Source organism: Arachis ipaensis, chromosome B2 (genome assembly GCF_059453495.1).
Source record: "Arachis ipaensis isolate K30076 ecotype BB chromosome B2, ASM5945349v1, whole genome shotgun sequence".
Classification (NCBI taxonomy): Eukaryota; Viridiplantae; Streptophyta; class Magnoliopsida; order Fabales; family Fabaceae; genus Arachis; species Arachis ipaensis.
Genome location: NC_142437.1, coordinates 122,980,932 through 122,996,183, shown reverse-complemented (window position 1 = coordinate 122,996,183; position 15,252 = coordinate 122,980,932). Strand labels below are relative to the sequence as shown.

Below are 15,252 nucleotides of genomic sequence, written 5' to 3'. Positions count from 1 at the left end.
ATAATTAAGTTACCAAGAATGAATTTCTTTTATTTTTTGAGAATTTTGTAGTTTTGTATCATAGGCTGAGTGAATCCAAGGGTCAGCAATTGATGGTTGTAAAGATAATGTTGCTTGAGGCTTCTGTGCTTCACCTGAAATTTTGCAATCTTCTGCAGAAGAGTTTTTCATTGGTTAGCCAAAAATAATTTACAATATATCACAGGACATGTTTATCTGATAATATAATTTCATTCAATCAAGAATTTCACCGACGGCTGAGTATATATAACTTTAGAATCACAAGGAAAAGTTGTTTCTACTTTATAATCTATCACTTGTGGCATCATAATGCATAATAATCCCAATTTTAAATGATCCTCAACCCTAATTAAAATTTAAGTACATTTTTCTTCATTTTCTGTCTCTTTTACTGATATGGCTTCCTCCTAAGGATTAATAAATGGAAGACAACCACCTCTACACTAATTTCCCAAAATAAGTGAATTGTATAACACATATTTACATGTTTATTTCATTTATCATAATGCAATCTAGCATGATTATTATATCTATCTCCCAAATTTGTTGTGCCAAAAAGATGAAGCATAACTACTACTTGTATACATGAAATCGTCAATTACTAATCACAACTATATCTTCTTAACTTTAACAATTCATATAAATTTCTAAATTGATATACAAAAATTGTAAAGAACAATAATATTATAAATAAAAAATAACAAGTACCTGGAAAGATGGTAAATTGTTTATCCAAGAATTGTTGTTGCTTATTAGTGGAAGAAGCAAGTTGGTCTATGTAATCATTATTCGGAAGCTCGAATGAAAATTGTTTCATTATTTGGTTATTATAATGTTGGAATATATGTGGTGGGAAGGTTAAACTTTGTTGCAGAAAGAAATTGAGAAACAAGGGAGAACAACAATCATGGACACAATCCAAGAGATTGAAGAGAGGCATAACACAGTGATTAATATAGAGAGGAGTCTCAATAAGATTCATCAAGTGTTCTTGGACATGGCTGCTTTGGTCCAGCAGCTCCACCTTGCATGGAAGCGCCACAAGAATACCAGGAACAGGAAATGCACCTTCATTGCCATCATAATATTCACCATTTTCATATTGTATCACAGTCCTTCTTATTGTTCTAAGAAAAATTGATTGCATGAGTCTTGACATCCAAATTAATTAATGGAAAAAATATAATTTACCATTTGATAATAAATTTCGGACACATGAACTAAAGTTTTGCAGATAAATTTATTTTTGCTTAGTTAATGGGATACTGTTTGGTGCCTATCAACAAATTGGCCTAGTTCAAAACCTTCTCAAGAGCCATCAACATATGCTGCCACATAATCATTGCATTGCAAATCGGTGTGCATATGATGAATGTTTATACTTTATATATAGAAAATAGGAAGGGAGAAGAGAATGAAGGGATTCACTCTTCTAATTTCTCCCAAAAGTGTAACGTTCTTCCAAGCTTTTTCTGAAATATTTTATATTTGATTTTTTTAATTGCTATCCTACCCTCTAATTTTATCAAAATTCCTATACTATACTTATTGTTTTTACCAAATCCTAACCCTAATTCCAAAATTAAACTCGGACACACTTACTCACTCACACACACACTCTGAAATCTGAACAAAAGAAAAAGAAAGAAATAAAGAAGAGGGAGTGGGAAAGACATCGAGGGGAGAAGAGAAGCAGATGACGGCACTGGCGAAGCAAAGGGAAGCCGTCGCCGCCGTCGAGTTATAGAGGCAGAGAGAGAGAGATGAACAAGGAGAGAGATGGATAGAGAGAAGGCAGCACCACTATCGTCGCTGCTGGGACTCGTCGCTGGAGTTACGGTCGTCGCCGTCGAAGGGGCCGCGTCGGAAGGAGACATTGCCGTCGCCGAAGCTCACCGCTGGTGCAACTCGAAGCTACCTCCGCCTCTACTCTGCTTCACTGCGGTTGACCCCTGCGTCTCCCTGTTTGTCAGAGCTTGTAGTGCTGCTGCGGGAGTCACTGCCAAAGGAGAGGAACCGCCGCCATCGTTATTCTGCCGTGTCCTTCACCGTTGACGCTGGACAGGGTCACCGGAGCTGCTAATGCTCCATCCCTTGTTTCCTTTGGTAAGACCATAAGACTAAGCTTGTTTTGCCTTGTCTTACCATAAAGCTCCACTATTAACTGTGTCCTATCCTACTTGATCTCTCTTTCTGTCTTTGCTCAGTTTTAAATCATCATAAACGGTTGGATTTGCTGCTATTATTACCGTGCTTTTCCCATGTTGCTACTAGGGATGTTGTTGATGTTGCTACAGTTAAAAACTGAGAATTGTTGTTGCTATTCTAAATTTTGTGTTCTTTCGGTTCATTCTATGTTAACCATTTTTACCTTTTAATTTGACACTTCGAATTTGGTCTTTTGATCTCTTAAGAACACGTTATGAGTAGGATTTATATTTATAATAGGTAAGTTTTTGGTTTATACTATTTTGAGTTTCTAATTATGTTTAAAAAAACTACTGTTAAAAAAACTTTGATCTGATTAGAGTGATTGATTTATTATAGTTGAATAATTATTTTTATAAATCTCATACCTTAGAAATTTTACATGAGACTATATATATGTTGGATAAAATTTTATATTATTTTATCATATTTGATTTTATTCGAATATATACGTTTGAAGTATTGAAGTATTTATTGTCATTCATGTACTTCGAAATTGTGAAATATGTTTTTATGATTGAAAAAATATGATTAAAAAAATTTCTTATGAAAAAGTATTATCTAATTCGATTTGATTTGATACCCTATATATTTGAAAGATTAGAGATTTATTGTATTTGAAACTATATGTTTTGATTTGGTTTGGGAGGCTCGTATTAAAAAATCGTAGTTAACGGCGGTTATGACATTAACCTAGATGCATCTGGCTCAGACCTCAACTAGTAGGGACGTTGCTAGCCTAACGTATAGGCCACACGTTGGATCTGTTATTCCGTACGGACACACTAGAGGAAAGGGCTACCCATAGAGGTGGAGCCGCCCAAGTGTGGACTTTTGATTTGATTTCTGTATGAGAAATTCCTTATTGATTCACTTATGATTATCAACTATTATTTTCTAATTAAAATTACTTTGATAATAATGTTTATATGGTCTCATATTGATTATAGATGTATTGTCTAATCACTGAGATGCAAAACTTCCCATTTTTTCTAAATATTTTTCAAGAACAAATACTTGACTAGGTGAGAATTCAAGAGTAATGATATGCACCGAGTATGTTAGACTTGCTATGAGAATATTCTACTGAGCGCCGGTCATGGCTCATTTTGAGTCGTGACAAAGTGGTATTAAAGCTTTAGGTTAACCTGTGAAATATGGAGCAAGTGTCCTATGATAGGATCAAAATTGTATGAATAGAAGCGCGCCTATTTGTACGAATTGTGATACTATCAGAGGCCTATAGGAATGTCATCTTTGTCCTCTCTATGTCATTGTTGTCTTTTGGTTATTGTGATCTTGCGTCCTCTGCCACTTCTTGCTACTCCTATCATTTTCTTATTCCCAATCTTAACCTATGCTTTAGTAGGTTATTTTGAACGCGTTGGTACAATGGTTTCGGTTTCAATTCTCTATCTTCTAGCTGGTTCTACTCATCCTCGCTTTTGTGAATATATGCTTTAGTTTTCTTTATCTTTATGTTGTTTTATATGGTTTCCGATTTCAAGATTTCATCCATGATCTAAAAGATTTTATATGTTTTTGCTGTGAATTATTATCTTATTCCTTTTATAGAACTGTAATTAGATATGTGGATTGTGTATTTACTTAGTTGCTGATTGAGATACTTTGTTCTGGATTTCGATAAAACAAGTTTGTTCTTCTTATGTTGATGATCTTTGAAACTAACATAATTTTGAACCACTCGTGATTCTTTCTTTTGAATCAATAACCTTGAAAACTGTTATTCAATTGCTCAAGGAAAAGAATTATGCGATGAACATATGAATGAAGTGTTATTGTTGTTTGTCAAATTGATGATTTTATTTGCTTAGCTATAATGAATTATTTGGGTGATTAATTAGATGGATCGAAGGTCTTTCTAATCTAGAAGTGTATTTGAATTTTTCTAGTTTGATGATCTGGTTCTATTATGGTATTGTGATGCTGGACATGACTTTTTTGTCATGAAATTGTTGTGAGTTCTATGATTTTTCTATTGTTGCCTAATTCTGATGATTTCTGCGAAGTGTGATGCTTGTGAAAGAAATTAGTTATTTCAAGAGATTTTTAAGAGATATATGATACTTGAATGAAGAGGTTAAGGCTTTTGAAATGATGACAACAAATTAGGGAGTATATTCAGCAACTACTGGTTTTTAGGAATCTATTTGTGTGGCTAGATTGAATAAGGGGTTATTTGAATTTTAGGTGATTGTCTCTAATTGTACGTTTCTACTATGTATGGTCCTGATTGAATATTGTTTTGTTTTCTCCTTGCTGGTTTCATGTTCATGGAATTATATATTTGAGATGTGTTCAAGAAAAAAGGTTGAATACACAAACAAAGAAAAATAGATTGATAGAAATGCGGTCAATTTCAAAATAGTGTGTTTCAAGTTCTCTTTGGTTGTAAGGGCAGGAAAACAAAAACATTGTCCCTAAATTCATACACGTTCCTACCTTTTTGATTATATATAAATATGAACTGTTCTTTGTTAATGCACTTGAAAAAAAAGGTGATAGCCAATTTTGCAGAGACTTAAATTGAGGAGCAAGGAGAAAAATTGTTTAACTTTTTTAGATGCTTACAATATAATATTTTATTAGTTCACACAACTTTTCATCTATTCACTAGGGATCCCTTCCATTCTAGTTAGATGGAAGTAAAGCTCAAAAGGTTTTCTATTATACTACCTTTATACTTTCTTTAGGCTTATCATTAGTTAGATTAAGAAATACTTTTTCTTGACCATGTCGAAATGACTTCATATTTTCAAGTGAATTTTTATGATCATGTTCATTATTTTGAAACTGAAATAGTTTGGTTGGTCTGATTTTAGAAGTGCACACCACAGCCAATATGTCTGTGTCTTTTAATAATTCTGTGCTATGCTTGATTTCATTGTTGCAACAGTGGATTACATTTAGACGCGAATAACTTATTAAAGGGCAGCTCAAACAACCTATTTTATGTGTATTATCATGACAAAAATTTCGTTTATGTATGAATGAGGGTGTGTTAGAATCAGCTCTTATAATTTTATTTGTTTTGGTGATGTTTGTCTTTTATTTTTTTTATTAGCTGATTTCAAATATATAATTGTAACTGTGATAGTAGTACTACTACTTTGTTGTTTGAATTTAATTTTAAATTAGATATTTGCTTGAGTGGATCTCAATTTATTCATTATGAAGGAACGTGGTCTACTCTGTGAAGGTGAAATATAAATCGTGAATGATTGCTTTTTGTTGGTGAGTAAAAGATAAATCGTGCTTTTTGGCTAAGATTTGAAACTTGAAGATTTTCTTGACCTTTTTTTTTTTTTTGAAAATTCTTCTGTTCTCAATTATTGTCCTTATTCTCAGAATTTGGGGAGATTGGTTTTTTGGGTTTGTGAGATTGAGATTGTAGGTCTTAGATATTGAAAAAAATTTCTGGCGATTTCAGATGGAAAAGATTGGATATCTAATTCCTTAAAGTTGAACAAATTCTTTATATGAGTTTTTTCCCTTATTATATTCACGGATTATTATAAAGTAGGCATTGTAAAAAAAATAAAAAATAAAATAAAATTGACTTTCCTAATTTTTGGACAGCTTTGGTTCTTGTTTGCAATGTAGGAAAATTGGAGATGTCTAAACTCTAAATAAACCGATGGGTTCATTTTGAGTCACTGGATTTAATCTTGAGTTGTTTCATCATAACTTGTTAATCTAAGAATGATGGGTGTGAATTGATCATAGTTTGATCTTGGAAATGTAAAATTTATCAATATTTTCTTTTCTTTTCATGAGTTTCCTATTTTTAGTTGGTTCATTTATTTCGGATTTTTTTTCATATGTTGCATTTGCTCGTTTTAAATTTTTCCTTTATTACTATGCTTTGATTGATTGTGTTTGAATATTTCGTTTTGTTATTGTTGTTGATGTTTAGAAGTAGAAATCTCTAGGTAATACTATATTTTTATATATCCTAGCTTCTAATTTTAGATGCAACATCTATGTCTTTTTTCTAATATGCTATCTCAGTTATTTGCAATATTCTCATAATTTTTGGCCTTTTTAGAGTCTTGATGATGATGTGAGGAATGGTTATGGAATAAGGGAAATGGTGAAATTTTTTCGGTGATTTCAACATTTACTTATGCTCTAAAGGCTCTTATTCTATGGTGATATTGTTCTGCTGGGCTTTGTTTTGTTTTGTTCGCTTTCTAGTTTTGTTGTAAAAAGAAAATTCTATATTCTATCTAGTGTTGTCACATCTTGTGGTATGATTGTTGAGCATGATGCGTACAGAGGGCTAGAAATTATAACCGGCGAGAAATAGTAGTTCTAAACTCCTTCGTTTCTTTTAGTAATGGTAATCGTTAAGTTTGGGAATGTTAGGTGTTCTTCTTGGGATAGTTTGTGTTGAAATATGCGTTATAATCGTGCTGCGTGATTTGACGTATCGTTCATTCCTCTATATTTCATGTCAGGAGTTTCTTGTTTCAATTCTTGTTGAATGAAATTTGATTATTTTGTTTCATGTCCTACATCTTATGCATATCTCGATTTGATCATGCTTTTGGCTATCCCATAAATTCTCAACAACACAGGTGTTGACGTTGCATTCCTTTACGTGAACTATATAACTTCTTGATGTAATCTGAACTTGCTTTACTGTGATACATCATATCTTCTAGTATTCTCCTCGAATTCTTGTTCTAGATCTTCTTTGAAAAAGTCTTTGATTTGATTCTTCTCTTGCCTGATCGTGTCCCTAATCATTTTCTTAAATCTATGTAAAAATTGCCATTGACTTTGGTTACATTCTTTGTGAACTTTGTACTTCTTTGATTCAACCTGAACTTGTTTTGGCCTAGTACACCTTTTTTTATTATTTCTATCAAAGTTTGTTGATTCAAATTTTTTTGTTAAGATATAATTGGTTCTCTTTCTGACACACTTCATTATTTCTGTACACCATTGCTTAATTGCAATCTTAAGCATCCTTTCACGTTCATGTGAGCACCATATGTGATATTTGCTCTTCTCTTCTTAAGTTTTGAATCCTTTTGACTAAATTCGTGCTTGTTTCGATGTCGTGCAATTCCCGGATAGCAAGCGATACGTTAGTTCATTAGGACACAGCTTATCGGTGCTGAAGTTCAGAAAGTTGTAATTCTAAGACTTCACATAAGACTGGTTGCTTCCATGGATATATACTACAGAACCAAGGAGATTATGAAGTCAGATTGTATTTTGAAGAGATTGACGAACGAAGTGAAGAGTGCTATGTATATCTGAGTTGTCAGAGGAACGAGAGTCGGTGAATGTCAACCGTATCGTTTTAACACACACCTATCTTGTAACTTTTACACCCGATTATACTTCTTTCTCATGTTTGGTTAAAAGCTAAAACCATGTAACATTTTTTATATTATATCAATTTTAGAAGGCGAAAATTTTTTCAAAGAGGGCAGAATGTAACATCCCAAGCTTTTTTTAAAACATTTTATATTTAATTCCTTTTATTACTACCCTACCCTCTAATTTTATCAAAATTCCTACACTACGCGTATTCTTTTTCCCAAATTCTAACCCTAATTCCTAAATTAAACCCACACACTTACTCACTCTCACACAAACACACACTCTGAAGTCTGAACAAAAGAAAAAGAAAGAAATAGAGAAGAGGGAGTGAGAAAGACACTGAGGGGAGAAGAGAAGAAGATGACGGCACTGGCAAAGCAATGGGAAACCGTCACCGCCGTCGAGTTATAGAGGCAGAGAGAGAGAGACGAACAAGGAGAGAGATGGATAGAGAGAAGGCAGCACCACTATCGTCGCTACTGGGACTCGTTGCTGGAGTTACGGTCGTCGCCGTCGAAGGGGCCGCGTCTGAGGGAGACATTGCCGTCGCCAAAGCTCACCGCTGGTGCAACCCGAAGCTACCTCCGCCTCTACTCTGCTTCACTGCGAGAGGGTCATCGGAGCTGCTAATGCTCCATCCCCTTGTTTCCTTTGGCAAGACTAAGCTTGTTTTGCCTTGTCTTGCCGTAAAGCTACTATTGACTCTGTCCTTTCCCTCTTTGCTCAATTTTAAACCATCGTAAGCTATTGGATTTGCTGCTATTGTTACTGTGGTTTCCCCATGTTGCTACTAGGGCTGTTGTTGATGTTGCTGTAGTGAGAATTGTTGTTGCTATTGCCCCGGTCCCAAATTTTGTGTTGTTTCGTTCCATTCTACTTTAACCATCTTCACCCTTTAATCCGGCACTCCGAGTTTGATCTCTTTGGTCCCTTAGGAGCATTTTGTGAGTAGACTTTACATTTATAACCTTTAAGTTTTTGGTTTATACTATTCTGAGTTTTTAATTATATTTAGAAAAACTATTGTTAAAGAACTTTGATTTGATTAGAATGATTGATATATTATAGTTGAATAATTATCTTTATGAATCTCATACTTTAAAAATTTTACATGAGACTATATATATGTTCTTATGATTGGAAAATATTTCTGACGAGAAAGTATTATCTAATTTGATTTGATTCGATATTCTATATATTTGAAAGATCAAAGATTTATTGTATTTGAAACTATATGCTTTGAATTGGTTTGGGAGGCTCGTATTAGAAAATTGTAGTTAACGGTCGTTATGACGTTAACCTAGATGCATCTGGCTCAGACCTTAACTAGTAGGGGGCGTTGCTAGCCTAACGTGTAGGCCACATGTTTGATCTGTTATTCTGTACGAACACACTAGAGAAAAGGGCTAGCCATAGAGGTGGAGCTGCCCAAGTGTGGACTTTTGATTTGATTTCTGTATGAGAACTCCCTTATTGATTCACTTATGATTATCAACTACTATTTTCTAATTAAAATTACTTTGATAATAATATTTATATGGTCTCATGTCGATTATAGATGTATTGTCTAGTTACTGAGTTGCAAAACTCACCCCGTTTTTCTAAAAATATTATTCAGGAACAAATACTTGACTATGTGAGACTTTCTATTCAAGAGTAACGATCTGCACTGAATTCCTGTTCTTTGTCAAATTCCTAGATGTTATATGCTTCCTATGTCACAGACAGGATTCAACTATTTTTAATTATTTTAATTTTTTGTTAAAAATGTATAATTATTTATTTTAAAACTTGTAAAATATTTGTAACATTTTTTTGAAATTTATATTTGAGTATGTTAAGCTTGATATAGGATTATTCACCTGAACGCCAGCCAGTCATGGCTCATTTTGGGTCATGACAAAAAGACTCTGTCTTCGTACTCCCTCTGCTTCCCTCTCTTTCTCTCTGCTTCTTCTACTCACGTCCCCACTCTTCTCCATCATTTCTTCGATTCCACCAAGCTCAGTTCTAGTCTGAGATACTTCTGTCAGCTAAAGGAAAACGGGTTATATATTTGTCTTTCTTTTCTTTTATGTAAATCTTCCTGGAATAAAATGATTTACATGTAAATAATAAAACGCTTTGTCTTGCCATAATTTACGTAAAAGAAAAAGGCACAAAAAAGTAACAAATAAGGTTTAAGACAATAAGATAATATTAGTTAGCAATCATTTTAATTACCAAAAATACTATCTACATGCATATTTGAAAGTCATTATTGCTCTGTCCCTTTCTAATAATACAGTAGAGTAATTGATATTTGATATAGTCTTTTAAATCTGTTGACAAAAAGAGAAAGAATACATGAAGTGAAATTCTATCATATAAATCACTTAGAGATAATAAAAATTAAAAAAGCTAAATAAAATTGAGTGAGTTAAGTTTTAACTGACTCTAACTCTATCATCTAGTGACCAGTGAGTTTGATAAAGTGCAACCACAGATAGTTTTTACTTTAGTTTACAAATTGGTAATGCGTTACAGCTTGTTCTTAAATTACTAAATTAATATAACAACAATGTTTGTCCAATAAAAAAATAAGACTTTCTTATAACACTCACCAATACATTAACCAATTGTTTATCTTCCATAACACCATCCCATCATTTTGTCCGAAGACCATAAACCTCGTCAAATCAACTTCACCTACCACACAAAGCAAACACTTCCCTCATCCATTGACTTTCTTTCTTTGTTCTGATCCCATCTGATCTGCTTCACTTGAGATTCAACCATGGCCGAAAAACTTTATGGTGGAGCTTACCTCTCTCCCTTTGTTGATGCTGTTTTGGACAACCTGACTTCAATACTTGAAGAAGACGACTCTTTCCTCGAAAGGAGCAACTTGCTTGTTAGGTTGCAGAATTGTCTGTATGATGTTGGACCTGTTCTTGATGATGCTGAGCTGAAGCAGTTCACTGACAAGAAAGTGAAGAAGTGGCTTGTTGATCTTCAAGATGCTCTCTATATGGCTGATGACTTGCTCGACGAACTCTCCACTAAAGCCGCTATTGCTGCCACTCAAAAAGATCCAGGTAACTCTTCTTACTGGTCTCGTGCTGTTGATTCACATATTGAAGATACTGATGACATGGAAAAAATAGTTGGCACACTAGAGTCTGTTGTAAGACGCAAAAATTATCTTCGTCTGAAGGAGAGTGCCAAGGTGGACATGTCATGGAGAATTCCATCCACATGTCTTGTTGAACCATCGGAGATATGTGGCAGGAAAGAAGACAAGGAGGCCATACTGAAACTGTTGTTGGATGATGATGATGCTGCTGATGGTGATTTATCTGTCATTCCCATTGTGGGCATGGGCGGAATAGGAAAGACTACTTTGGCCCAATTGCTTTACCACGATAACAAAGTGAAGGAGAATTTTGATTTCCGAGGTTGGGTTTGTGTGTCAGAAGAGTTTGATGTTGTCAAGGTCACCAAGACTGTAATCGAGGCAATAACTTCAAGTTCTTGTAACTTGACAGATTTGAATTTACTTCAGCTTGATTTAAAGGAAAAGTTGTCGAGGCAAAAGTTCTTCATTGTCTTGGACGACGTATGGAATGAAAATTATAGTGATTGGGATAAGCTTCTAAAACCTTTTCAAAAAGGGGTTAAGGGAAGTAAAATTCTCATAACTACTAGAAATAAAAATGTGGCTTCTTTAGTGCAGACTGTTTCACCTCATGAACTAAGATCATTGTCCGATGAAGATTGTCGGTTGGTGTTTACAAAGCATGCACGTCTGTCAACTGTTTCTGTGGAGAATCCAACCCTGGAAAAAATCGGCAGAGATATCGTAAAGAAGTGTGATGGATTGCCCTTGGCAGCTCAAGCCCTTGGAGGCATATTGCGTGGAAATTCTGATATCAGATATTGGAATCATTTACTGAAGAGTGAAATCTGGAAACTCTCCAATGACAGAATAAATGTTGTTCCAGCGTTAATGATAAGTTATTATTTTCTTCCTTCATATTTGAAGCAGTGCTTTGTTTATTGTTCCTTGTATCCCAAGGACTATGAATTTACTAAGGATGAATTGATGCTGTTATGGATGGCAGAGAATTTTTTGCAACCAGTAGAAAAAAAGACTATAGAAGAAGTTGGTGGTGAATATTTTGATGAATTAATTGCGAGATCATTTTTGCAACCTCATAGTACCAAGGAAAATAAATTCGTGATGCATGATCTTGTTCATGATTTAGCAATGACATGTGCTGGAGAATTCTATTTCAGAGCTGAAGAGCTTCTGAATGCAGTTGAGGTTGATATTAAAGCTCGTCATTTGTCACATAATCCCAAAGGCAATTATCCAATGTCAAATCTTTTGGGAGATTGTGATAGAGTAAAACATACAAGGACATTTCTTGAAATCAATTTGGACGAGTGGATTCCATTCAATATGGAAAATGCACCTTGTATCATGTTGTCACAGTTGAAGTACCTGAGAGCTTGGTCGTTAAAAAGCTTTCCTCTTAAGTCAGTGCCTGATTCAATAGGTGAATTGATTCATTTGCGTTACTTGGATCTCTCTTTCACCAACATTGTGACATTGCCAGAGTCGTTGGGTAACCTGTACAACTTGCAGACCTTGAAGTTGTATTCCTGTAGTTATCTGAAAATGCTACCTGTTGGCATGAAAGACCTTGTAAATTTGCGCCATCTTGATATTAGAGGGACTCAGTTACGTGAGATGCCGAAAGGCATGAGCCAATTAAAAAATTTGCAATTTTTAAGTGATTATGTTGTTGGAAAGCATGAAGAAAACAAGATTAAAGAATTGGGAGCACTCGTAGATCTACAGCAATCTATTTCCATTGACAAGTTGGAGAATGTGGTCAACAGCAATGAAGCTTCGATGGCAAGAATGTTTGATAAGGATGGCATTGATTCTATGACGCTGAGTTGGTCATTGAATAAAGAGGAGAATACAGTTGACTCCCAAATGACAAGAGATATACTTGACAAGTTACGACCTCACACTAATTTGAAAGAGTTATATATCTATGGTTACAGGGGTACAACATTTCCAGATTGGGTGGGACATTCTTCCTACCACAACATCACCACAATAACACTGGATGATTGCCGGAATTGCTGTATGCTTCCTTCACTTGGACAGTTGCCCTCTTTGAAGCACCTGGAAATTTCAGATTTTGGAAGTCTGGAAAGTGTGGGTGCTGAGTTTTACTTTAACCAGAATGGTGAATCTTGTTTGGAGACACCACCATTCCCAATGCTTGAAACTCTTTCGTTTGAGAAAATGCCTTGCTGGAAGGAGTGGCGTTCACTGGAGTTCAATGCATTTCGGAGACTCCGAGAGCTTTCCATAAATAACTGTCCCATGTTGAGAGGAGATTTGCCCAATCATCTACCATCTTTGCAATCCCTTCAGATTTGGAATTGCGAGCAGCTGAGTTGTTGTGTTCCAAGATCTCCTGAATTGACCTCTTTAAGGATAGAAGGCGGGAATGAAGTGAGAATTGGGGAGCTACCTCCTTTACTGCGTGAGGTATCAATTGCAGGAAACTATCACGTGGAGTCGGCGGTAGAGGCCATAATGCACATGCAACTGAGTTGCCTGACGTCTTTATGCATCTCAGATTGTTCCTCCCACATATGGTTTCCAGTGAGTGGTATTCCCGCATCACTACAACAGTTGACTATACGGTGTTGCAGAAAACTAGAATTCCAAATGGATGGCCAACATCACTCGCTGCAGGAACTATCAATAGAGAACTGCTGTGATTCAGTTACATCCTTCTCGTTGTTGGATTCCTTTCCGAATCTCATGCATGTTCATATCAATGGCTGTGGAAACATGAAGTGTATTGTGGTGTTACGCTCTCTTCCATGTATCCGTTCTTTACGTATCTACTGGTACGGGAGTTTGAAATCTGTGTCAAAGCTATTAATGGCAGCACCTCAGCTCGAGGATCTCACATTAGTGGGTTGCCCAGAGGTTGATTTGTCTCCTACAGGGAATGGGGATCCACACCGTAGCCTCAGATCTCTTGAAATCAGCTACATCGAGAAACTGGTGAGCTCTGCAGCATTCATGAATTCGCAATTTCATGGGCTTACTCATCTTACCATTCTTGGTCAATACGACGAGAGTGTGAAGTCCCTCCCAAGGGAAGGATGGTTGCCTGCCTCACTTGAGTCTCTCACACTGAGAAGCATTGAGAGTCTGGAGACGTTGGAATGCAAGGGACTTGCCCACCTCACCTCCCTCCAACGTGTAACTATCACTGATTGTTGGAATCTGGAGTATATCGAGGGAGATAAGCTGCCTGCCTCTCTAATACAACTCAGCATCGATGGAAGCCCTTTGCTGTCCGAACCATGTCAGAAGAAGGATCCACAGCTTTGGCCCAAAATCTCCCACATCCCCGCCATTCAAGTTGATGGCACATGGATTTCGTAATCCAACAACTTCAACACATACACACACAACATTATTCTTATTTAAGTTTTTCATCATGAGTTATACTCTGCATATAAAGTGACTCACGACTTTTCATTCTTCATTCTCTCTACAATATTCTTATTCTTCATTTTTAATCATTCTTATACATGTGCTATACCATTCCTTACTTAACACTTGTACCTTCTCATACAGATTATCCATCCACCCAACAACACAACTTCTTCCATGAACAATTTCAATCAATGCAATACACAGGGCTGATTGCTGAGAAATAAGACAGTAATAGTAACATTTTTATATACTTTACAATGTTCCAATAACATTGATTACTCAAAAAATATGATAACTTATATGTGGTGGTAACACGTGAGACTAAAACTTTCATGCAGAAAGCAATCGAGCAACAAGGGAGATCCATAATCATGGACACAATTGAGCAACGTGACCATTGCATTGGAAAATTTAATTCCTTAGCTTCTTTATTTTCTTTTGGAACCTACCCTTTTGAAGATTGAGACTTTTGGTTTCGTTTCTACTTTCTACAAACCTCATGGTTATGCTCCGTTTTGGAAGATTCATGTTAGCACATTCTTTTGCAGACATGTATTTACTTTTTGGGATTTTTGAAATTTTCTTTAGATGTATCATGTCAGTTATATTGGTGACTTACCTTGGCGTTTATGTATTGGAGGAGTGTGATTAATTGTGCTGCACCATTGAGCCTTTGTGATCTGTGATTTTTGCCCCCTTTTTCTCTGCTTTATTGTGTATTCGTGACCAAGAATTGCCTCTAATTAGTAACATTGTTTTTTCCCATATTCTTTTGTTAGTATTTCATGAAACTAAAAGTCTTTGCTTTGACAATGTCAGTTTGAAATTATCAAACGATGTCACTCTAACTAAACAACAATAAACAATTAACAACTTATTATAAACATATCAGTATAAAAAAAATTAAAAAGCAAAACATTACCTTAGTTTTTTGTGTAGAAATACAAGATTTTTATTGCAAATATTCAATCCATTTCAATTCTTAGTGTTTCTGTTAATTATATACAAGATATGTATGCTATTATAGTAAGATTAATTAATTAGAAATTTCTGTGTAATACTGTAATTCACTTTAAAGTGTTTTTGTTAATTATGCAGAAAGTATAACTAAAGTAGCAACGGAGAAGAAACCAGTTGTTGTA

At 35.2% G+C, this 15,252-nt stretch overlaps 1 protein-coding gene and 1 long non-coding RNA gene across 5 annotated transcripts; one reads left to right on the top strand and one right to left on the bottom strand.

The window, feature by feature from the left end:
* Nucleotides 1–23: 23 nt before the first annotated feature.
* Nucleotides 24–2,216, bottom strand: LOC148575481 (uncharacterized). Its single transcript, XR_015905017.1, has 2 exons — nucleotides 730–2,216; nucleotides 24–152 (listed from the first exon to the last, which is right to left on the bottom strand). It is a non-coding gene; the product is annotated as an uncharacterized LOC148575481 (long non-coding RNA).
* On the top strand, nucleotides 1,987–14,875 carry LOC148575480 (putative disease resistance RPP13-like protein 1). Of its 4 annotated transcripts, none has more exons than XR_015905012.1 (4): nucleotides 1,990–2,127; nucleotides 9,206–14,052; nucleotides 14,252–14,338; nucleotides 14,449–14,875. XR_015905012.1 is itself a non-coding variant. In XM_088504206.1 (2 exons), exon 2 carries the CDS (start codon nucleotides 10,364–10,366, stop codon nucleotides 14,054–14,056), a length of 3,693 nt encoding a protein of 1,230 aa, XP_088360332.1. In that variant the 5' UTR covers nucleotides 1,990–2,127; nucleotides 9,206–10,363; the 3' UTR covers nucleotides 14,057–14,238. The 4 variants fall into 4 exon arrangements, 1 of the variants encoding a protein (XP_088360332.1); XR_015905013.1 differs by having other exon boundaries at nucleotides 14,252–14,344; XR_015905014.1 differs by lacking the exon at nucleotides 9,206–14,052 and having other exon boundaries at nucleotides 1,987–2,127.
* Nucleotides 14,876–15,252: the final 377 nt, after the last annotated feature.